General features: G+C 51.0%; 1 protein-coding gene across 1 annotated transcript in view; it reads right to left on the bottom strand.

Annotated features, from left to right (window-relative positions):
- The window catches only part of HSPA12A (heat shock protein family A (Hsp70) member 12A), a 69,524-nt gene that overhangs the window by 27,280 nt on the left and 18,774 nt on the right, over positions 1 to 23,470 (bottom strand). The window contains exons 2-5 of the mRNA XM_030334123.1: positions 8,379 to 8,464; positions 6,772 to 6,899; positions 2,948 to 3,134; positions 502 to 606 (exon numbers count right to left, since the gene is read on the bottom strand). Coding sequence (XP_030189983.1) covers positions 502 to 606; positions 2,948 to 3,134; positions 6,772 to 6,899; positions 8,379 to 8,464 — 506 coding nt within the window. The remainder of the gene's footprint in view (positions 1 to 501; positions 607 to 2,947; positions 3,135 to 6,771; positions 6,900 to 8,378; positions 8,465 to 23,470) is intronic.

Here is a 23,470-nt window from a genome sequence, read left to right as displayed (position 1 = left end):
TTGCATACAAATGGAATCCTCCAGTATCGTCTGGCTTCTACTCCTTAGCAGAACGTGTTCAGGGTTCACCCATGTTGTCCCGGGAATCAGTGCTCTATTCCTTTTTATGGCTGAATAATATCCCATTGTAGGGACAGACCCCACTTCGTAACCTGCTCGCTGACGGACGTTCGCGCTGTTTTGCTTTTCTGTTATCACAGAGAGCGCCGCTATAAACACTCACATGCGAGTTTTTGTGTGAATACATGTTTTCATTGTTCTTAGGTGTCTGAGGAGTAGAATCGCTGGGTCATGGGGTAGCTCTGTGTTCAACCTTGAGAATCTGCCAGACTTTTCCACGGCAGCTGTGCCATTTTCCATTCCCGCCAGCAGTGCACGAGGGTGCATCCTGCTTTCTGAATGCCAGTCCTACCTGTCCTCCCTCAGGGCGTTACCGCGCCGCCCCCCCCCCCGACTGGCAGGTGCATCTCCCCCGCCACAGGGCGCTGGCGCGTGCCCTACCTTCAGCGCCTGCTCCTTGAAGTACTGCAGGGCGTAAGCGAAGATTTCAAGGGCTTTGACTTTCTTGCCGTTTGCTGCCGTTAAGTCTGTATCCATGGTGAGGTCCTGGTGGAGGAGAGGAAGGAATAGTAAGGCCAGGGAGGAGAAACACACCTTGTAGCTTCGGGAACTGCTACCTGGGGATCTGGGGAGCCCGGTGAGCCATATTTCTGTTTCTTGATATTTGGGAGACCAGGATAGTGTGTCCCCCAAAATGAGACTGGCAGCATTGTCCCCTTACTCTGTCGGGGGCCCTTGCTGTCCCCTTCAGCCCCTCCCTCCACTTCTCCCTATTTTTCTCCCTCCCTCTTGTTCTCTCTCTCCTGGATCCTCACAGAGCAGAGGTCTCGGCACAGTGACAGAGCCCAGGAAGGGGGAAAAGTCAGCAGGCACCACTGCTGATGCCATTTACATACTATTTCCACACTTGGACACACATGGTCACCCTCAGGAGCCCCCCTGGCGGAGGCCTAAATAATCACACCAACTCGCTGACGTGCACGATGCTTAAACAGACATGAAGCTTTCATTTCCCAATAGGCTGCCAACCAAGTCTCCAAAATAGAAGAGCTCCTATTTTAAGGCTTGTGCTTAATCCTCTTGGGAGCACAGCATCACTGCCTCCCTCCCTCTGCCAGACGCCAAAGCAGTCCGGTCCTTGGGTAGAGGATGCTCTGGGAGACGCTGGCTGGACTGGCGTCATAAAAAAAAACGACAGGAAAAGTGCTCACAGGGTGGAGATGGGCAGAGAACGGGAGCGAACATCAGGAGGACGCTCCCAAGTCAGCCCGAAACCAACAGGCTCATTACTGCCGGGGCGAAAAATCAGTGGGGCCTCCGGATCGATCCCGGCTGGATAACTAGGCTTTGCCTTTAGAGCATGAAGGGGCACGAGGCTACTAAACCGGCCTCGTGGAGCCCGTCAGCCGTCCTGAGCCATGGACGGAAACTCACTCCTCCCAACCAGCCACCTCCCACCCCTGGTGCTCAGCAGAGACGCTCCGGATTTGGGGAGGCGACTCCCAGGCTCAGAGAGGTGGCCGAGCACCTGGAAGCCATAGGCTCAGAACTGAAAACATTCGAAACTGAAAAAATTCCTGTGCTTTCCACCTGCACAAGATTGCTGTTCAGCACTGAATCCCATCAGGTGAACCGGGAAGGATGTATTTCTAGCAGAAGTCTGTCTGCTTCACAGAGATAGAACCACACCAAGCAGCACGCAGCCTTGGAGACCGGGTGCTGGCAGCTGGGTTTCCATTAACATTTGTCTTGTCATCTGCAAGCACTTAAGAGCCCACAAGGAAAGCAATAATGGGAGCTAGCAATTAACTAGAACTTACTAAGTACCAGGCTGGCTCTAAGAGCTTTGCGTATTTTGATTCCGTTAATCCTTACAACATCCCCATGAAGAAGGCACTGTCAGTGTCTCTATTTTACAGGAGGCGCAGAGAGGTTAAGTAACTTGGATTAAGTATCTTGAAGGTGGCAGAGGCAGGATTTAAATCGAGGCCGTCTGGTCCCGGGGTCTTAAACACCATTGCCATCCTGAATCTCTAAGTACCAAGAATTAAGGAAAATTTATGGGATAAAGTGCTCAAACTGAGGAGAACCTATCCTGTGGCTCAAATGTCTCCATGAAGCTTGGGAGACGGGCCTAACTGATGGAGACAACTTCTAGAACTGGCACACTGGGAACAGAACTGCTTTGGGAGTTGAGCCTCTAACAATCGGGCACTTGATTTCCTGAGCTGCCTGCTTCCCCACACAGATAGGAATGGGCCAGTTGTTATTTTTTTTTTTTTTAATTGATTGATTGATTGAGAGAGAGAGAGAGATTGAGAGGGAGACTATCCCGGGCAGGTACCACACTCAGCTCAGAGCCCGACGTGGGGCCTGATCTCACAAACCGTGAGATCATGACCTGAGCCAAAATCAAGAGTCAGACGTTTAACTGACTGAGCCACCCAGGTGCCCTGCCAGTTGTTACTCCTAAACTAGTTAGTTAATAGCTACTGTCCTAGGTCCCCCAAATGCCCCGAGCCCCCAAGTCCCTCCTTCAGAATTCCTGATCTCCCAACAACCCAGGAACCGAAGGGGGATCTCCTGGCGTGGCATGTCCCCCACCCCTATGCCTCCAGCCAGCATCCACTCTGGTCAGTTTCCAAGGCAAACAAGTTGTTAAATATTCTGAATATCTCTCTGCCCACGTGTGTAAAAGGAAGCGCTGTCTACTCCACAAAAGTGTTGAGTGCGCCAGGTCATCTCTAAGATCAAGGTAAATGGATGTTAATTTCTGCTTGGGAGAAACTTAAGGGTTTCCTGAGTTGGAAAGACCTCCCCCACCCAGGCTGCAGGAACCCTGTCCCTCCAATGCGGAGGACCCCGGGCCAGGGAGAGTATAGCTTACCCCAGTGGTATGCAACTTCATCTTGAACTTCTCCAGGTACAGCCACTGCTTGGCCTCGTTGGGATCCAGGTCATGGTAAAAGTCCCTGGCGGCATATCCAAAGCTGTGGAATTTCCTCTCGGGAGTCAACAAGATGGTGGTCGGGGTCTTCTGGTTGGACACCCCAGGGTCGCCTCCTTCCCATCGCCTGACACCAAGGAAAGGCAGAGGTTATGGGACCTTCTTTCATAAGCCCAGTTCGGACAGCAGTGATTCGAGCACCTACACGTGCATGATTCTTATAGATGTGGGTGCTCATAATAGCTGCTACAGATGCTCTCTGGTTCAGCTGGCTGAGCAGTGATCACTGATATGACATCGCTTAGAAAGCAATACAAAAGGGGCAAGCACCAGGTTCTTGCTGAATAATAAGGTCTGCTTTGACCTTCCACTCAGTGTTTACTGAGGATCTACTCTGTGAAGGTGCCAGTGACAAGGAGACGAAACATCTCTCTGCCTTCCAACAACTCACAACCTAGTACGTTATGTCTTTTGGGGGGAGATAAGGGGTCTGTGTTTTTTAATTTGCAAGCACCCCAAGCAAATGTATAGCTGGTTTGTGTCCTCTCTAAAACAAGGTAGGGTATAAACAAACACATAAATACCAGGCTTATCGCATGGAAACAAGGGGCCCAGGGAAATGCCCTGGGGGTCAGAGAAGGCAGAGGTGCCAGGTGGTGGGGCAGGGGAAGAATGCAGGTCTCAGGAGAGACTCAAAGGACTGTCAGAGAGCTAGATCTTGAAGGATGGAAGGGCACTGCAGGCTGCTCAGAGGTGGGTGAACACAGGACATTTACCGGGACGCAAGCGACCGTGTGGGGTAGAGAAGGAGTATGTAAATGGAAAGTGTGAGAAACGAGATTGGGAAGGTGTTTGGAAGCAGGTGGAAGAGACCCCTGGGGAGAGAGAGACTTAACCAGTGAGTAACAGGGAGCCACTAAAGGTTTTAGGGCAGGGGTACGGCAGAATCCGAGTTGGGACTGAACAGAGCAAACTGAACCAGACAGGAAGCCAGGAGGCTGAGGAGGCTCAGGCCTGTTCTGGGAGCAGAGACAATGGGGCTCCAACCAGAGTAGAGGAAAGCGGTGGAGGAGGAGGGGCCATCCCAAGTGAGAGCCCGGCTAAATGGCAACGGAGGTGAGCAGGCGCTCACCTCCCAGATGTTCCAACTTCAGAGCCTAGAGGAGAAAGCGCCCTTCACAGAAACCGGGAGCCCTGACCAAGGAAAGTGGGAAACTCCAGGTGAGCCCGCTGGCGTTGAACTCCCAGGACGGGGTTGAAGATGTAAGCCTGGCGTTCACAGGAGAGACCCAGGAGGAAACAGACTTGGGTGCCTCCATACCAGCGTGACAGCCACCGTGACGAGGTGGCAGGAGAGCCCTGATGGGAGCAGTGAGGTGGGAAGGGACTATGTCCCGCAAGTCTGTGTGCTGAAGAGGCGAGAGGTGAGGACAGACAGACAGGCAGAGGCTGTGGGATTACATCCTGGAACTGATGGGAGGGGAAGGGAGTGGGGAAGGGGGTCAGTGGAGCCCCAGAGAAGCTTCCTTCCTTCCCTCAGATAGAAAGAAGGAGAACACGAAGAAGAGTAGAGAAAGCAGGCGACTCGAAGCTTCTCCCTCCTGCTCTGGGGCCACGGCAGAGAAGCCACGGCTGCCACGGTGGCCAGGAGGCTCTCTTCTGGACCAGGTCCCGGCTCTGCAGCTGGCTCCCATCCTGCCACTAGCCACATGACCACTACGAGGAGCATCTGGTGGTGACACAGGATAGGAGGGGAAGCACGCCTCTCCCCCCTCCCTCCCCCCCCACCCCCCCGCCTGCCAGGAAGGTGGCAGAGCACCTGGCTGAGCTCACACCTGCTCCTGACACGGCACCATGAGGCTTTGGTGGCACCATCACAGTCCAGGTGGAGAGTCGACCTAGATTTGCCATGCAGATGGGCCTGGAACCGTCCCTGGCAGGTGCCCCAGTCAAGCTCCATCAAGATGCAGGCTTCTACCCAGGGAGACGTCCCCGTGGTGACCCCACTGCGACACAGGGATGATCATCACCCAGGCGGACACTGGGCACCTGAGCCAGGGTGACATTCCAATGTTTCAACGAATGGACTTCCTGTTACCATCAACACTGCCATTTTCAGTAGGCAAGGAACCTCCTGAGTTTTTCCCCTTCCAATTTTTATTCCTCCCTTCCTAGTAACATACAAAAAATTAAGCTTTCTCAGTCATAATTTTGTCAGTCTGTATCATGGTTATGTTAACCTGTTCTGATTGAAGTAAAATTCAGGTAGAACCTCTCTCCAAAATCTTCTCTACAAGAACTGAGATAATGTCTCTAGAGAACCTGAACGCTGCAGCTACTGGGTGAGAATTCCTTCCAAGCAATTGCAATGTGTTTTCTGCTCTTGGTTTTTTTTTTTTTTTTTTTTTTTTTCCAATTTTCATTACAAGGCTATCCCTTTGAAAAAACATTTCTTAAAACAACTATGTAGAAGCTAATAAACACTGGTTCTAGCTTTTCCTAGCATGCTCTTGTCTCTTTGGGGTTTCCCTCTCTGGGGATGACAGAGCAGACCCCACGGCAGGTGTCTGGCTAACCAGAGGCAGAATCCTGCTGACGACTGGACACAGAGGGTTATGCTGTCATCAGGCTTCTCTACTAGAACCGGCTTTTCATTATTTCCTGATGACAGGACACCCCGGGGTCTCTGCAGCCTCTTAGGATATCTAAACCAAGATTGGGGCAGGGGTCACTTTTGCTTCATGACTTATGTTTTAAGCAGCATGCTATAAAAACGCATAAGCTCTTACTCCAGGAGCGATACCGAAATTCCACAATTACCAGCTAAAGGAGTTGTTGCAAAGCCAATCACAATGCATCTTGAGAGCCATCCTTGGGTTTGGAAAATCGGAGTGATCGACTCCTGGCTCCCAAAGCTTTGGGGGGCCACAGACTCTGCAGGAGGGCCATGCGCCAGACCGGAGGAGCCGGTGTGGATGCCGGGATCGACCAGAAACCTCGCAGACAATTGGTCACGCGTGCGGATGGGGTGGACGAGAGGGCGTGCCAGGCTGCTGTGTGCCTGGTGGGGCGGGGGTGGAGGGAGGGGCGTCCTGAGCACAGAGTGTGTCCCAAGAGACCCTGGGCAACTTCAGGGTCACCCTTCAGGTTCATGTGGCTGAAATCCACCCCTCTGTTTTTTCTTAGGCATGGTGCTTTCTGCTTCTGGTCACCGTCATGTAAGAAATAGCACCTTGCCTCCTTACATTTCAGTCCATGCTAAGCCCTTGACGGGAAATCTCATTTCATTTGTGCACACTCGGTGAGGCAGACAGTCAGTATCCCCATTTCACAGATGAGGAAATTGAGGGTTCGAAGGCCCAGCGCTTGTGTAAGCTCACACAGTATGTGGCCGAGCTGATGCCTGGACCTCCTCCATCACAGATACCCTGAGCCAGCACCTCTTGCCCGAGCTGCATGCTGGAATAACCTGGGCCAGATTTCAAACGCGCTGTCCAGGCCCTTCCTCAGACCAACTGAGTCAGAATTAAGTCAACACTTTTATAGACCAGGAACCTGGAGCCCAGAGATAAGAGTGGTTTACCCAAAGGGGCACAGGGGTTTTGGGCTGAGCTGGGCCACAATCCAGGACCCGCCTACTAAGTGCCACTCACCTGCTCCTTAAACTAACTCCCTTCCCCTCCCCCAGGTCCGCCCCCAAGTGTCCACAGGTGCACGGACAGGTGCCTGCACTTGGCCCTCCCCACCCATACCACAGCACTCACCTCATCACGTGGATACATTCTGGCTCCTTGGTGAAGCTATAGGCATAGCCACTGGACGTGGTTCCAAAGTCAACGGCCACCACCACGAGAAATGTCTGCTGCTCTGAGACATTCGGGTCAGCGTCATTCTGCAGATACACCAAGTTAAGGTGTGGGGGTTGGGAGTGGCGGTGGCCCAGCCTGGCTTTCAGGAGGATACGCCGGGGTTGGGGGGGGGGTTGTGCCCAGTTGTGCCCCCCACTACAGACAGAATTCTGGCTCAAGTGTGCCGCACGGTGAGCCCTATGGAGAAGGCAGGCCAGCCTCAGCCCCCCACCCGGGTAGGTCAGGGAGGAATGGAGCTGTCCCTGAGTGGAGGGCCAAGCTGACAGGGTGAAGTCACTCGCCTAGAGCTTGCCCCCACCCCCTTTATCGACTGCTTATGACCATGACAAATTATGGAAGTTTCGCCATCCAGTCCGGAAGCCCAGGGGTTCCTTGACTGACACAATCTTCCCCTCACTGCCCTCCCCTCATTCCTGTGCAGACCTCCAGACGCTGCCCGCCCAGAATATTCTCTGCCAGCTGTGGCCTGGGCACACCCAGGCGAGCACTCCATCTGCTCAGGTGTGTTGTGAGTGGGAATAAATTTTGCATGCCAGGGCCCCTCGCCATGTGATCCTGGCAAGTCCTGTCCCCTCGGGGACCAGAGACGTTCCTCAACATTAAGCAAGCGGGTCAGGCCACTCCAGCTTTCCAAAACATTTTTTTTTTTTTGAGCATGTAGACTTTTTTATATGTCCACAGAGCTCCACATTAGAAACCAATACATTTGGGATTTGAAGTATATTGTTTAGAGCAGGGGGTGATATCCCCACCCCTCTGCCCCTCTGGCCTCTCCCCACTGACCCCCATCCCCACATACCCCAAGGTGACCCTGAGCTCTTACAGGAGCCCTCAGGGTGCAGAGTTTGCAAACCTGCCGTACGAGGGCCCAGCCATAGGTGGCCAGCTTCCCCGGGTCCCCCAGGACCGAGGGAGTTCCAGGACGCTGAATAAGGTAACCAGGACAGGCTGGTACCCAGGAAGCTACCCCTCCCCTGGTACTTTTCTCTGGTCGGCTACGTGTGGGCCCCTTGAAGAGGTGCCTCACAATATCCATCTTTTCAGTGAGGGGTCAGGTGGGAGCAAATGCCCAGTCTCCAGCCCCCTCGCTGTTCAGGTCTTCTCTCTGGGGCCGGCTGTGCGAGAAGCAAGCCCAGCCACACGCGTGTGGACACGGCAGTGAACTGTAGCAACTGCATTTCACTGGAGCACCGGCCAGATGCGGCTGCTCCCTTCCAGAAGGACGCCTCACCACCTCTGGGCCCTCGATCTTTAAAGGGTTGCTCCCGCCCTGCCTGGTACCCACCCAGGCCAAGAGCTCCAGAAGCACCAGTCACACTATGGAAAGCCTTTCCAGGCCCAGGGTGGGGAAGGGGCTGGGTGGGCTCCCGAGGCTGGTACCAGGACAATGTAATCTCCACCCATGAATGTGAGGGGCTGCCTAGCAGCCTGTCTCATGAGGGCACATCCAGAAACCAAAGATAATCAGCACATATCCCCACACATACATACGCATTTCTTACCACAATATGGGAAGGGGACAATGGCGTTATTCCCGTGTCCCCCAGACTCCGGGCCGGAGATGAATATGCAGACGTGGGGGCTGTTTCTGAAAGGAAAGACAAATGTGCTTAGGAGTGGCACGGGCTGACCCAGGGGGCAGAAGCGAGCTGCCTGGCTTTGCTGCTACAGATGCTACTGCCCCCCAGAAAGCCAGCTAACGTCGTAGGCCAGGCTGAACCCGGCCATGAACGCAGAGTGTCTGTTCCGGCACCCCCTCGTATGTGGTATTTAAAACTTGGCCAGATGAAACGTTCTTCTTCTCCCAGTGGCCACCAGGCCTCTCGCTGCGTGCCGCCCCCAACCCCCACTTAGCAGAGATGCTGCCCAATCCCCACGTGGCCTCAGCGCCAGGCTTGTGCCCTCTGAAGAACTGGTTCTTAAGCCAGGCACCATGACAGGCCAAACCTGCAGCCACCTGTGCAAACTTCTGTGTGCCATGTTTTTTGAAAGAGTATCCACAACCCTCAGGTTCCCTACCCAACCCCACAGACCAACAAGCCCCCTTATAGGAACATAGGACAGGACTGCAGCTTCCGGAAGGAACTTCCTTGCTTGGTGGACACGTCCCCTCCTCCCGCCCTCCAGCATGAGGCCGCATCACAACATGGGGAACTCATCTCTCTTCGGCGATACTGAAGGTCTTTGACATTCAATAAGAAAAACCACAGGGGCGCCCGGGTGGCTCAGTCGGTTATGTGTCCGACTTCGGCTCAGGTCACGATCTCGCGGTCCGTGAGTTTGAGCCCCGCGTGGGGCTCTGTGCTGACAGCTCGGAGCCTGGAGCCTGTTTCGGCTTCTGTGTCTCCCTCTCTCTCTGCCCCTGGCCTGCTCACGCTCTGTCTCTCTCTGTCTCTCAAAAATGAATAAACATTAACAAATTAAAAAAGAAAAAAGAAGAACCACAGCAGAATGACAGGTGGACCAGCATACCTAGACCCTGCACGTGGGGCCCCATAAGGTCAAACCAGAGAAGAGCCCAGAGCAAAGCAGACGAACGTCGTTTTGTTGCTGGCCCTGCTCCTCTCGCAATTATGCCGGCGCTGACGTTTGTCCTGACACCTTGCGAGAGCCCAGTGGCTCTCCCCCAGGAATGAGCACCCAGGGAGAAGTCACACTGTCCCCGCTGGAAGCCCCACACTGCTCTCCCTGCCCGCCACCGAGGACCCACAGGGCCAGCAGCGGAGCAGGGACGGTAGGCTCCCACCCTGGTGACAACGGCCGACCCTGAGCGCCTTCCAATACCAGGTGTTACCTGGGGTGCTCTGCGAATACTCCCCATCTAGCAGCACACAGCCTGATACCGGCAGGAAAAAAAAAATGGGTACTTGGCTAAAACAATACTTGTGGTCAAGGAAACCCAGAGGGTGTGAGGTGTCTGACAGAGCCTAAATGCTTCTACGGGAGGACAGGCGTGGTTCCATCTGCTTCTGCTGCCAAGTCACTTGGGTTAATCCCACACACTCACTGATTTTTGGTTTTTTTCCTGCTTGGTGAGAGCTCAAATAGCATCACTACAGCAGGTGCCAAATGGGCTGAGGGAATAAAACGAATCATGCAAGAGTGAATGTGAGGCTTCAGATCTGCACAGCCACCTCCGCTCGCTGCAGGCATACGGTCCCCCTCCTCCTGAGGAGCCTCCAATTCCAACCCCTGGGAGACACGTGCAGAAGCCAGTAAGGACAGAGGCCGAAAGAGCTGGTGGGCGAAAGGGCTTCACCAGCCATTTCTCCAAAGAAGACAAATGGTCAAGAAGCGCGCGAAAAGATGCTTCGCATCACCGGTTCGTGGAGACACGCGAATCCAAACCACCATGCGCTAACTGCTTCACGCCCACCAAGATGGCTGCGATAAAAAAAAGAAAAAAAAGAAAAAAAAGAAAGGAATAACAAAGGTTGGCAAGAAACTGGGGCCCTTGTAGCTACCTGGGAGTGCAAAATGGTACAGCTGCTCCGGAAAACAGCATAGCGGATCCTCAGAAAGTCAAATATAGGAATTGCCGTATGACGCAGCAATCCTACTCCTGGGTGCCTACCCCAAAGATCTGAAAACAGGGGTTCAAGCTGGTATGTGCATGTTCACTGTGATGTTACTCACAATCGCCAGAAAGTGGAAACAAGCCAAGTACCCGTGAACAGATGAGTCAACAAAATGTGACATGGCCATGCCATGAAATATTATGCGGCTGTAAAAAGGAATGGAATTCCTGTACACGTTGTAACATGGATGGACCAAGAAAACACTGCGCCGAGTAAAATACGCTGGACGCAAGAGGACAAATATTGTGTAATTCTACTTGCATGAAATATCTAGAGCAGGCAAGTTCATAGAGACAAACAGTAGATCGGAAGTTGCCAGGGGTTGGCGGTGGGGAGGAGGAAGGAATGGGGAGTGCAGAGTTTCCATTTTGAGTGATGAGCAAGGTTTGAAAATAGTGGCGATGGTGGTTGCACAACACTGTGGATGCAATTAATTCCTTTGATGGGTACGCTTAAGAAATGTTAAAATGGCAAATTTTATGTTCTATGTACTTTATCACAATAAACATGTTCTCATTAAAAAAAAAAAAAAAAAAACAAATGCAACTTGCTCATCTTAGAAAGCAATTTCTGATTCCTGTTAGCACCCATGGGTTGGTGCTCTTGAAAAGAGAAGGGAGACATAAGCCAGGCTCCTGGCCCAGCCTGCGAAAGTCCACCTGCTCTGCTAATCTCCCGGCCAAGGGCACCCCCTTCCATAAAACAGGGGGGAACCCTGCCTCTGCGCCAGGGAGCCCAGCCAGATGGGCCTTCCCGCCTGTCGGCGAGAAGTCTGCCCTGCCCGTGGCCCCTTGGGCAGCCTACAGAGATGCCATCCAGCACTGGGAGCCACCTTCTCTCCACCTGCTACCTGCAAAGCCCGCGGCCATGTGTCCACATTTGCACAGAAGGTCTTAGAAGATACCAAATGTCTAATTGCCCAGTAAATCTGGTGTTGGCAATTAGCAAACAAGCTATTATCTACAGACAAACCATCCACCCCGCTGTCTGCTTGGTTCTAATTATCCCATCACTCAGCTCTTCCCAGCGCATGTCCCACTGACTTGCAAAAGAGCATGTGTTGGGCCACACGTTGAACACATGCCTTGGGCCCCCAGAGGACTCCAGGATACGTGAGGACAAGACACAAGGATTTTTTTGGTTCTCCCTGTCCCTCCCCCACCCAATTCCTTGCAGGTTACTCAGCCGGGCCTCAGGGCAATTGAATTTCATGGACTTTCTCCATCAGAAATGAAATCGCAGCTGTACCATGTGATGATGTAAAACTGATTTGCATAGAAGGCATGGAGAAGTAACATTTTTATAGATGCATCCATATCATGCACGCCCACGTCTATAGCTTTCAATAACCCAAACCAAAGATTATGCACCAGTTAAGGTGTACCAATCCAGCACAGGAGTACGCAAAGCCTGCAGTGACATTACTGTCTTATTTTTTAGGATGTCCAAGTGGTGCTCAAAAATTCGTGGGGAAAAGAATATGGAAAAGCCTACTGCAGGTCCTGAGGGGTATGGGGAATTTCCAGCGTGTTAATGATCTTAACCAAGCTGGAAAGCTCTTGTTCAATGGGTAAGTAATTAGGAATAAACAGAATGGGGTCAATGGAATATTATTTTTTTTTAAATTTTTTTATTACATTTCTTGATCTTTGAGAGGCAGAGAAAGGCAGAGCATGAGTGGGGGAGGGGTGGGGGGGGGACACAGAATCTGAAGCAGGCTCCAGGCTCCGAGCTGTCAGGACAGAGCCCGACGTGGGGCTTGAACTCGCGAGCCATGAGATCATGACCTGAACCGAAGTCGGATGCACAACAGACTGAGCCACCCAGGTGCCCCAATGGAATATTATTGATCAATGGGTATGTGACAGATCTGAGATAAAAGTTGATATATGGAATATCTATATGCACAAGGCACCTGCTGAGCGTCCTGGCTACTGCTTATACATAGGCCATAATCCACAGCAGGAAACGCCAACCATCACTAATTATGGACCTGTTTGTGCTTCTCCATAAAGCCACAACAATAACACCTGCCCCGTGAATATGCCCACCTACATAATAGTCCAGCACGGTACACACAGAAGGCCTTGAGCCCATTGGGAACAGAAAAGCAAGGCAGAGCTAAATGGAGATTTTCAGAGTGCAGCCTTGGGGGGACAGAAAGGAAGCTGATGGAAACAGAATTGACACCCATCTGTGGAGGCAGGGAGAAGAAACTGGCAAACCAGAGATTAAAGAAGAATACTCCACCAGGAAGTGTCATCAAGGGCAGAGCTGAGGGACCTGAGACATTAAAGACACACTCCACCGTGGCAGCTACATTAAATAGACACTCGCAGTATCTTCCACTCCAAGCACTAAGTCACCCTGAAATGCGGTAACACAGAGGGAGTTGATGACTTCACATCACAGAATCAGCGAAACACTGAATACTGCAAGAATGCAGGCAATCAGCCACAGACCTATGGTAAGCTGAGGGCGAAGAGACCCTGAAGCTTTCCAGCAGAGCAAGAGAAGTTGCCGGGTTTCCTTTGCTATTAGTTTCAAACAATTTAATGTCACTTCTGTCTTGTGTATTTGCTATGCAATTTTTTTTTTTAGTTTGTGTGAATACAAAAATAAGTTGATAAGGGTGTTTCTAGGTTCACTCAAGCTGGGACTCATCTCCCAACACATTCTTCAACCAAGTCACTTTTAAGATAATGTTTATGGCAAAGAGGTATAGATAAAGAAATGAAAATATCTTTGCAGCAAAGTAGAGGCTATAAATAAGTTAAAGTATGGCTCAACCCACAAGTCTCCCGCCACAGGATTTTCCTAGAACCCCAAACCAGACAGTGGAAGAGAAACTAATCGAATTTACTAGGTTAATACTAATCACTTGCCTTAAGGGTGTGAGAATTAAGTCACAGATTTCATCGGGGTTCCTCCTATAAGATGCCAGACATGTAAAATTCAGACACATTTTTATTTGCTCCTGGCTCTAATGGCTTTAATCAAAGCAGATGTTCTTAAAATAAAAAATAGTCTGGATAAGAAAATGTCAAAGCCAGCCATAATTCATGAACTTGCTTGTCGTTTTTCCCTGCTGGAGACATTAGTCAGCAAATGGCCGTGAGCAGAATTGTAGACTTTCTGAGATACATAAAATCAATGCTGCTCCATAAATACAACATTAAAAAAAAAAAAAAAAAAGACAGAACCCTAGGGCTGACTTTATTCTATAAGGCTGTAGGCTCGTATGTGAAATGACAGGTGGTCTCAACAATGGTGACTCCCCAGCTTTTCCAAATAGACCTTCTTTCTAGTTTTCAGATTCATATATCTATCAAATGAATGTCAGTTTCAAGAGGATTTTTAAGGTCTAGTCCTTACAATTTACAAAATGCAATAAATATTTTCATTTCTTTCCCCTCCTAGCTGTGAGATAACAGGTATTTGCTGACAATTGCCTAAAACCGGGCTATTTGTAAAAAGCTCTCCCTTTCTCTCTCTCCTTATATGCCTTCCCTGCACTGTCATCTTTGAAAATTGATCAGCTCAAGGTCATGGGTAGGTGACGGAAAAAAATCTTTTAAGAAGGAAAATAAAAAAAAATTTATTACCCTATAACAGGCTCCATGGCTAGCTGAACTAATGCATTATTACTGTAAGCTGAACTTCCATTTCAGTAAATAATTTATGGGGTTTCTTTTTTAATCACCATGGTTGATGTCCAGAGTAAATGGAAATTTTATTGGCATGAACTGGGAGACCCTCCTGGCTACAAAGAACACTGAGTGTAAAACAGCTGCTCTCCAAACACTAAATAATAATTATGGAAATGAGTATTTACAGTGGCAGAAACCACAACACTGGGCACAGCCGAGAGAAGCAGGCTACACCAGGCCCATCCTGACACTGGGCACATCCTCCAATTATCTACCCCTTGGGATGGTTTAGGAGATGAGGTGCCCCAGTGAGAGAGAACTGGAGGAACTGGATTTCCCCACAGGCAGTGAGCCCCCCAAGTCCCTGCGACCCCAGACCATGAGCAGGATGGTTCACATGCACATACGCATCTAGGTCACCACCGGGGGAGGTGAGGAAATGGTTCCTAGACCAACAGGTCTTCCTATTAACTTTCATGAATTATATCCAGCAACCTCACAGCCCTGACCCCTGGAACCTGACATTTGGAGGGGCTCCATCAGATCACCCCCTACATGGTATTAAGATATTTCTGCTCACCTGGCTTCAGTTCCACAGACCTTGGGCTCATCTGAGCAGGGCCATGTTTCAATTCATCTCTGATTCTGCAGTTCTTTACACGTCACGGGCACTCAATATGTTGAGTAGGTGGATAGATGGATGGGTAGATGGGTGGGTGGATGGATGGATGGATGGAGAAATGGGTGGGTGGATGGCTAGACAGATGAACAGTTGGGTGGATGGATGGATATATGGAGGTATAAAAGGATGGGTAGTTAGATGGACAGATGGATGGGTGGATGGAAGAGAATGTTTATACCCGTGGATGGATGTTCATATGTATGCCCATAAGTGGACTCAGTTACTATCCACAGATTTGGAGGGATACAGAGGTCTTTTCCAAATGAGGCATTGACCCCCCCTCCCCAAGTCATAATATTAATAATACATGCGTTGAGTTACTTCCAACAATGTGGAATCAGCTCTCAAAGCACCCGGACCTGCCTCTCTCCTCAGACGTTCCCTTTGGTCATTGGAACCACCATAGTTTCCAGATAGGTTTCCTAGACTCCTGCCTCTTGTCTTACTGCATTCCCAAGCTGAGTCATTCCTGTGAGAGATTCTTAGCATCTTTCACATTCCCTTCCTCCTCTGCAGCCACAACCTTGGTCCAGATCCTGCTGACACTCACCAGGGCTCCCGCCCAGCATCTCTCAGACTCCCTGCTCCAGGTCTGCCCCTTCAAAGTCATGCTCCCCTACAGGCAGAGCCATCCGGTCAAACTGAGGTCTGCCCATAGAACTCCACCACTGTCAGGTTCTTCAATTCCCAGACTCCACAAGATGGAAGTCTAGCACACTGCCGGCACCGGGCCCTTGGAAGTCTACCCCACCTCCCTCTGTGGCCTCTCCTCCTTCCATCCCCCCACCCCCTTCCCAGCCATATCAAACCTTGTCACAGAGCCTGGATTATCTGTGCTTGGTCCTGCCTCCATACTGTGCCCAGAGGACACCCTACTTCTGCAGTATCCTCCAAAAGTCAGCCCCCTCTGTTTGAGGGAGGAGAGTCTTCCTAGCGTTCTCAGCCAGGAGGAGAAAGGAACTTGTTCATCGGAACCTGGGGACCAACTGACAAAACCCGGACTGCTACGGGACAAATGTCAGGTTTCTCCAAGAAGCGAATTACAAGGCAAACATACAGGAAAAGAGGGGAAACCTACAGATCAGAGAATCTCAGACTCGTGCATCAGAATCACCAAGAATGCTTGTCAAACAGATGGCCGGCCCGACCCCCGCCCCAAAGTTTCCACTCTGACAGGTCTGGGACAGCTGAGAACTTGCACTTCTTTTTTTTTTTTTTTATTTTTTTATTTTTTTTTTAAGTTTTTTTTTTTCAACGTTTACTTATTTTTGGGACAGAGAGAGACAGAGCATGAACGGGGGAGGGGCAGAGAGAGAGGGAGACACAGAATCGGAAACAGGCTCCAGGCTCCGAGCCATCAGCCCAGAGCCTGACGCGGGGCTCGAACTCACGGACCGCGAGATCGTGACCTGGCTGAAGTCGGACGCTTAACCGACTGCGCCACCCAGGCGCCCCAGAACTTGCACTTCTAATGAGTTTCACATCAACCTGATCAGCCTCAGAGACTGACTCCCATAGCTTAAAAGATGCTTAAGAGACGTAGTAACTCCAGACACTGCAATGCGTGAACCTTTATTGGATCATGATTCAAACGAACAACAACAAAAAAGAGCAAGTAGAGGGAACAGACACATCACCAGCTCGGGCTGCGGGGCCAAGGGGCATGTCTCCTCAGAACCAAGACAGCTTAGGAACAGGAACAGCAAAGCCAGAGTTGGCTCTGTTGTTCACAGGAGAGCATTTGTAAGGGACACGAACGACTCCCGAGGGCGATACAGAATATGCGTAAGCGGGCGGCTGGAGAATGCAGAGGCACGTTGGCTCACCTCCCTCTGGACACACCTTCTCCCTCCGTGAAGTGGGGCTCCTCAGGGCCTCTATCACTACGTTTCGATAAACAAAGGACATAATTCAGGAGAAACCCTCTGAAATAACAGCCGCCACTTGCCATCTGCTGAATTCCTTAATGGGGTCATACGTGCATGTACAGTTTCGACTCTAGGCTCTTGTATGAGTTTGTTCAAACTCACATTATGCATTGGAAATTATTAGAAATGAACAGACCCAGAAACCTATCAGGAAAGCCATCACGTTACTCACGGGATGTGAATTTCATGCCAAGCTAAGAGCTTTATAGGTGTAGCTCATGAAACCCTGCTGTGCGAGTGGGGGCTGTGAGGCACTGTCATTATTCCCATTCCGAGGATGAGAAAAGTAAGGCCCAGAACGCTAAGGAGCCCACACTGTCAGGATGCCACGCAGCTCGACAGAGCTCTCCAGCTCTTACCCTGCCTGCCTGCACTACGCCCGATGTCAGGTCTCCGACAGGTGTCACTGCTCACGACAGGTGAAGCTACAAGGGAGATGTTAACATAAATCCCCATTTCACCGGTGAGCAGACAGTGAGGGGGAGGTCAGGAGGTCACGATCACAGGGCACTTCCGAGCCCTAGCTGGCGAGCTCTGCCTCCAGGCTCAGAAGACTGTGGGGCTCATGCTTCCTTGGGCTCTGAGGCCCGACAGTGCTCTCCATTTTTGAAAGCCGTTATTCTTCCAATCCAAAGATCATGGCGTGGGAGGGGCTGCTGACAATGTGGAAGTTAAACGTACAAGCTCAGGGTCAGGAAAGCTTGAGTTCAAATCCTAGTATGGCCACTCCCAAATGCACGATGTTGGGTGAGCTACTTAATTTCTCAAGAGCCTCAGTTTTCTCTCCTGGAAACTGGGGGGTGGGGGGTTCATGATGATGGCGATATATTTTATAGGGTCGCTACAAGGACGAAATGAAATAATCCCCGTAAGCCCCGGTGCATGGCAAGCATTCAATAAATTATAGATGGGGGCGCCTGGGTGGCGCAGTCGGTTAAGCGTCCGACTTCAGCCAGGTCACGATCTCGCGGTCCGTGAGTTCGAGCCCCGCGTCGGGCTCTGGGCTGATGGCTCAGAGCCTGGAGCCTGTTTCCGATTCTGTGTCTCCCTCTCTCTCTCTGCCCCTTGCCCGTTCATGCTCTGTCTCTCTCTGTCCCAAAAATAAATAAACGTTGAAAAAAAAAATTTTAAAAAAATAAAAAATAAATTATAGATGTCATTTATTATCACTACCATCATCATCATCATCATCATCATCATCAAATAGGTCCAATTGCTGTTGAGTAACGGGCCATGTGCCTCCACCAGGGGACAGGCGAGCGCCCACATACACAACGCACAAAGTCAGCGAACACTTTTGCTTCCAGTGGTGTCTCTCCAGGCTTGTTAATCAAGGATAAAAAGACCCACCGGACAGACGCTCGGCACATGGAAGCTTCAGGAAACCTCTTAGTGATGGGAAACAGTGCTGGTGCTGCCACGGGTGAGAGACTGTGTGGCCCCGGCTTCATTGCTCAGCCCATCTGCTCCCCCCAGGGGCACTTTCAGAAGGATGGGGGAGAATCTGGGAAGCCACATGCCCCACTCCCATCAGGGAATTCAATGCGAGTTTTCCTGTTCTCCACGATGAAGCACATTTCAAAACTGAACAGGTAAATGAAGAAGCTCTCCCACCCCAAGGAAAAGATTCCACGTGCCTGGGTCCCCGGAAGACCCCGGATTAGACTTCCCCAAGTTCTATCATGAACAGCCTTGGGACAGCTCAGTCTGCAGAGGCCACAGCACAGGGGTGCCGACTGCACCAAAGGGAAAGACAGAGGCAGTGCCATTCTGGCCCGTTGGTCTCACACCGAGTGGAATATCTCCCCTCCTAAGCATTCACCATCTGTGCCTGGGGAGGGGGAAGGGAGGGGGGAGACTGGGAGGTGAGGGTGGGGGGAGACAGACAGCTGGCTCTCCCCGCCCCCCCTTCAGCTGAACCTTTGTCCATCTTCAGGCAGGAAGGGCTGCCCTTAGCGCATGTGCGCCCCCAGTTGGGGAACCTGAGCACAAACTTCCCATGCTCTGCCAGTGCCCTGAGAGCTGAGGCTTATGCTCATACATTACAGACCCCTCTGAAGAGTGCCTTAATAGAAGAGACAGTTTGCACGCTGCACAAAGGCACCTGCCTTGGGGGAGGGATGTCTCCCAAGCAGGGCTGCACCCATCCGTAGGTAGGGGTGCCATGTTCTTACCACAAAGGTGCCATCCCAAGCCATGAAATGAAGGGCTTTTTCCAATTTTCACACCCAGAGCAGATCTTTTACTAATTCATCTCAAAGTACTATAAAAGTACTTAATAGTCAAACAAGAAAGGAAATACCTCATAAGGTACTGAGCTCCCCATCACGAGAGGGGTTCAAGCTAAGGTCAAGAACCACTTACTAGCAGAAGAATAACAAAGGGTCAAAAAACTGGGAGCGCGTAGGAATAGACTGTATAGATTCACGCATGCCCTCACTATCCATCAGGAGCTAAGAAGCTGTGTTGCAGTGTGGTTAAGTACGGGGGGGGGGGACTGGTCTAAATCACAGCTGGGTTACTTACTGGTCTTGGTGGAGCCAGCTGTGTCCACCCAAAATCCATTTCTCTCTTCTTAACTAACCCCCAATTCTACATGACTAGCCAGGGGGTGGAGGAATGGGGACCTTTCCCCAGCCCCAGGGTTGATCCTGAGTAATCTAAATCAATCATGGCAAACCTCTTCCCCTTGCCAATGACAGAAGTGGAAATGGGTTTGTGACCCATAGTTTTGGCTCATGGAACACGAAGGAAAGTCAGCTGGGGGGGGGGGGCCTCTGGGAAAAAAAAAATTCTTACTCTAAAGACAGCGCCCAGGAGAAGAGTCATGGGCATGTAGAAACAAAAAACCAACACCTGTGGGTACCGTCTTGCCACCACCACCAAAATAACCCCCATCCGTTCTTGAGGGGGTCCATGAGCTGCCAAATCAGCCTGCCTTGGAGCTTGCTGGACTTCCGGACTTTCCATTCTGAGTCATAATTAATTTCCTTTTTTCTGGAGACAAGATAAAGGCAGGTCTTTCATGCCTTGCAGCTAAAAACCGATGCATAGCTGTGCAACCTTAAACAAGTTACTAACCTCCTCCGTGGCTTCGTTTTCCCTCTGTATTAAATAGGATAATAATAACCCTTACCTCTCAGGATTAATGAGGATTAAATGGGAATAATGCAGGCAAAGGTTTTAACAAATGTAACTATTATTATTTATACAGTGTCTCATTTTATCACCACAAACAACCCAGTGAGGTACAAAACAGGTTGCTGTTAGCCCCATTTAACGGCCGAGGAAACCATGGCACAGAGAGGTTAAGCATCTTCCTGAAAGCACACAGCAGTAAGTGCCTGTCTCCAATGCCCGAGATCCTTCCCTCCATGACATTCCAGCCTCGATGAGGTTCCAGGACTCTGTGATCGGCCAGAGTCTGTGCCCTGGGCAGCTAGGGGCACGGCACCGCGAACACTGAGAGCCGTGGAGGGAGTAGAAATGAGGGGGGACTGCAAATGGGCATGAGTTTCTTTTCAGGGCAATGAAAACACTCCAGGATTTGACAGAGGCGACAGTTGTACAACCGTGGGGATATACTAACAGCCACTGAACTGTATACTTTAAAATGGTGAACTTTATGACAGGTTCATTTTTGTATGATGTGGATCTCAAAAAAAAAAAAAATCAAAGAGCTGGTGGAAAGCACTCTGTAAGGAAAATCATCCCCTGTCCCGCCTGTACTCAGGAGCACAGCCTTCCTCCCTGGAAGCAGACATCAGTCACTCCCACCCACCCTGGCCGCCGCTCCCTCCCGCCCTCCCTCCGACCCTGGGCAGCCGCCAACCTCTCTGCCTGGCAGTTTCTGGCAATTCTCTCGGAACTTGTCCAGTGGCAAAGCTGGCTGCCAGTCTCGGACTCTCCGAGCAGGCCGGGGCCAACAGCTGGCTCTGGCCTGTCCCCAGGCACCCTGAGCTCTGGCAACATGTGAACAGAGGCACAGAGCAGGGACGGTAGCCCAGTCACCAGCTGTATTTTCACTTTTCCCCTAGATGCTCTGTAGCCGCCGGCTGGCCAGAGCTGAATGCCAAGCTCCTTCCTGACGGAGGGCTGCAGACACAGGACCTGGCAGTGCTTCCCCCCACAGACAGGCAGTTTCAAGGCATTCTAGAATGAATGCCAGAAGACGCCCAATACTCTGCAGCCGTAACCAGCCCTCTGCAGGAGTCACTGCCCCATCTTGTCGGGAGGGCAAGCTGCATCAGCATTAGAACATTCTTCTGTGTAATGACTTGTATGTACCACTGCCACTGAGCCAGGGTCCTGGGGCTGGCAGGTGTTCAGGAGCCTGCCTGAGAAATGGCTGCTTCCAGAAGATAAAGAAAAAGAGAAGGCAAATGCCACAAGGGGCTCCAAAGAGCACCTGGGGAGGCCAAGTATGGACCATCCACTGCGGCCTGGACGGGGGCTTCCAAGGGGGTGACACATGGGAGGGAGCATCCCTGGATGCTGGACACCCTCAGGAACCAAATACCCTCTCAGCACCGGTGGCCCTGGCATCTGGACACAGAACATTCCTCACACGGTGGACAAACACTGCCATGTTAGCAGGCAGGAGAGAAAATCCTTTCAGAGACTTTTAAAGACGTTTTAAGTTTCGAATCCCTCATTCTTACTTTTTTTTTTCATACAAAACCTTCAATGACGGATTGACATTCTTACAAAGAAAGAATTAGTGAACTGAGTTAAGATATTGATTAACTTGAGACTTTGCAAAGCTAAGCATGCATGGCAAAATTTCAACAGAAATTACTCGTGCAAGGATTTAAAATAGAGTACCTACTTCCAGGGTGGTAAAGGCAGGAAAAAAACAAAGAAAGAAAACCAACGAATAATTCCCCAAGGACCAGATGTGCTCAAAATCTTTTCCCAAGGAATAGAGAGGCCACGTAAAGGTACTTTCCAGGGAATGAGGTTTACTTCCTCAGGCTACTCCACAGAGCAGGGGGGGAGCCCCGAGCCACAGGACCCAAGGTGTCTCCCAAAGCGTCTCACGGCCCACCTAACACCAAGCAGCTTTGATGAGCTGGGCGGAGCCTTAATATACTACATAAAGTACTTTATAGAATACGTGAATATACAACATGAATCCCCAGGAAACAATGCACGTTCTGTGTTTAGGGGCCACAGCGAGGCCACACAGATGGTCCTAGCTGCCCACACACCCTGGGGCATGCATGTTGTATGAGCACGAGTGGGCTTGAGGGCACTCGGCCTCCAGGACCCCTGGTCTAGCCGCTGCAGTGCCTGGGAGGCAAGAACCAAGGTCCAGGGAATGGGAATGGGACTTTGCACGCGTACACACACACACACACATACACACACACACCCCACCAACCACAGATGACCAACTGCCCAAGCTGGGGCTTAGGAAGGACTTCCAGGGCATCCATAAGCCCAGGTGGTCTGTCTGTGGCTTTTTATTACTGTTGTCCCACAGGCCTGTCCCTCCCAGGATGCGGGCCTGCCTGCTTCATTAAGCCCAACCCTGTGCATGGGCAGTCTCTCTGACTGCATTGTTATCTTTAACAGCTCCTTCTGGAACTCAATTAATCAACAGCCATCTCCTCTGCAGAGCAGAATGCTCCAGACACAGAGTGACCAGCCTGATTCCCCACAGGCACACCCCCACTGAGCCGGGAACGTCTGAGAGCAGGGCAGTGACCTGCCCTCTGGGGGGTGACCTCCAGGAGGAGCCCACAGGAATGCCTCAAACTGGGAAAAGTGGGAGCCGGTGAGAGGGACACCTGCACAGGTCTGTTCTCCTCTCCCTCATCTCCCTGCCTCTCTCTCTCCACAGACGTAGTCCAGAAGGTCTTGATGATGTGGACCCAATTCTGAGGGCATTCTGGGTTAGCGAACAAGAAGACTTCCAGAAGCTAAATACACGGTGGGGAATTTCTACCCAAGCTGAACACATCCCTGTCCTGGGACCCAGAAGTGAGTGCACATACGAGCCCACGACAAGATCTGTTCCAGAATGTTCACAGTAGTATTTTTCATCATCACCCAAAACAGGAAACAATCCAGAAGTCCATCGGTAGGAGAATGGCTGAACCAAGTGTGGGATAGACGTACGATGAAACTACTCCACAGCGCAATCACTTCAGCATTACCTGGGAAGTTCATCAACTAGGGCCCACGTGAAACAGTCCCCTTCCCCCGTCAAGGCCTGTGTGTGTGTGCCCATGCCGTCCTCTGCCCCATCCCCATCGGGCTGCCGTTGATCTTGTCTAGGGGACATCCATCATATGGGTATTTAATTCAGGAGACTCCAACTACAAGTTATCAGGCCAAAACAGGGTGAATGATTTCAATTTAAAAATTGTAATTAATAAAACTGTAAAATTCCATTTTTCACTCTTTATTAGACACCGTGCTAAAGTGCCACACGGGGATTGGGGTAAGGGAGGCAGCCCCAGGGTGGTGATGCTTGACTGGCATCTTCAAGGTCAAGTTTGCTGAGTGCACAAGATAGGGAGAGAATACCAGGCAAAGGGAACAGCGTGAGCAAAGGCAGAGAGGTGAGGAGGGCTTCCCAGAGGGCCCTACCCTCTGCCTCCAGGCTGTTCCCCTGGATCAAGTCTATCCACCAATTTCATCAGGTTTACTCCAAGCCTCAAGCACCGACTGTGGCTCTCTATTGCCCTACATATCAGATCTAGCTTGTTAACCCATCAGATGCCTCCATCAGCCCCTCCCCACCGCTGC

This window comes from Lynx canadensis, chromosome D2 (genome assembly GCF_007474595.2).
Source record: "Lynx canadensis isolate LIC74 chromosome D2, mLynCan4.pri.v2, whole genome shotgun sequence".
NCBI classification, from domain to species: domain Eukaryota; kingdom Metazoa; phylum Chordata; class Mammalia; order Carnivora; family Felidae; genus Lynx; species Lynx canadensis.
The sequence above is the reverse complement of the archived record's forward strand: the minus strand, read 5'-3'. Positions and strand labels throughout refer to the sequence as shown.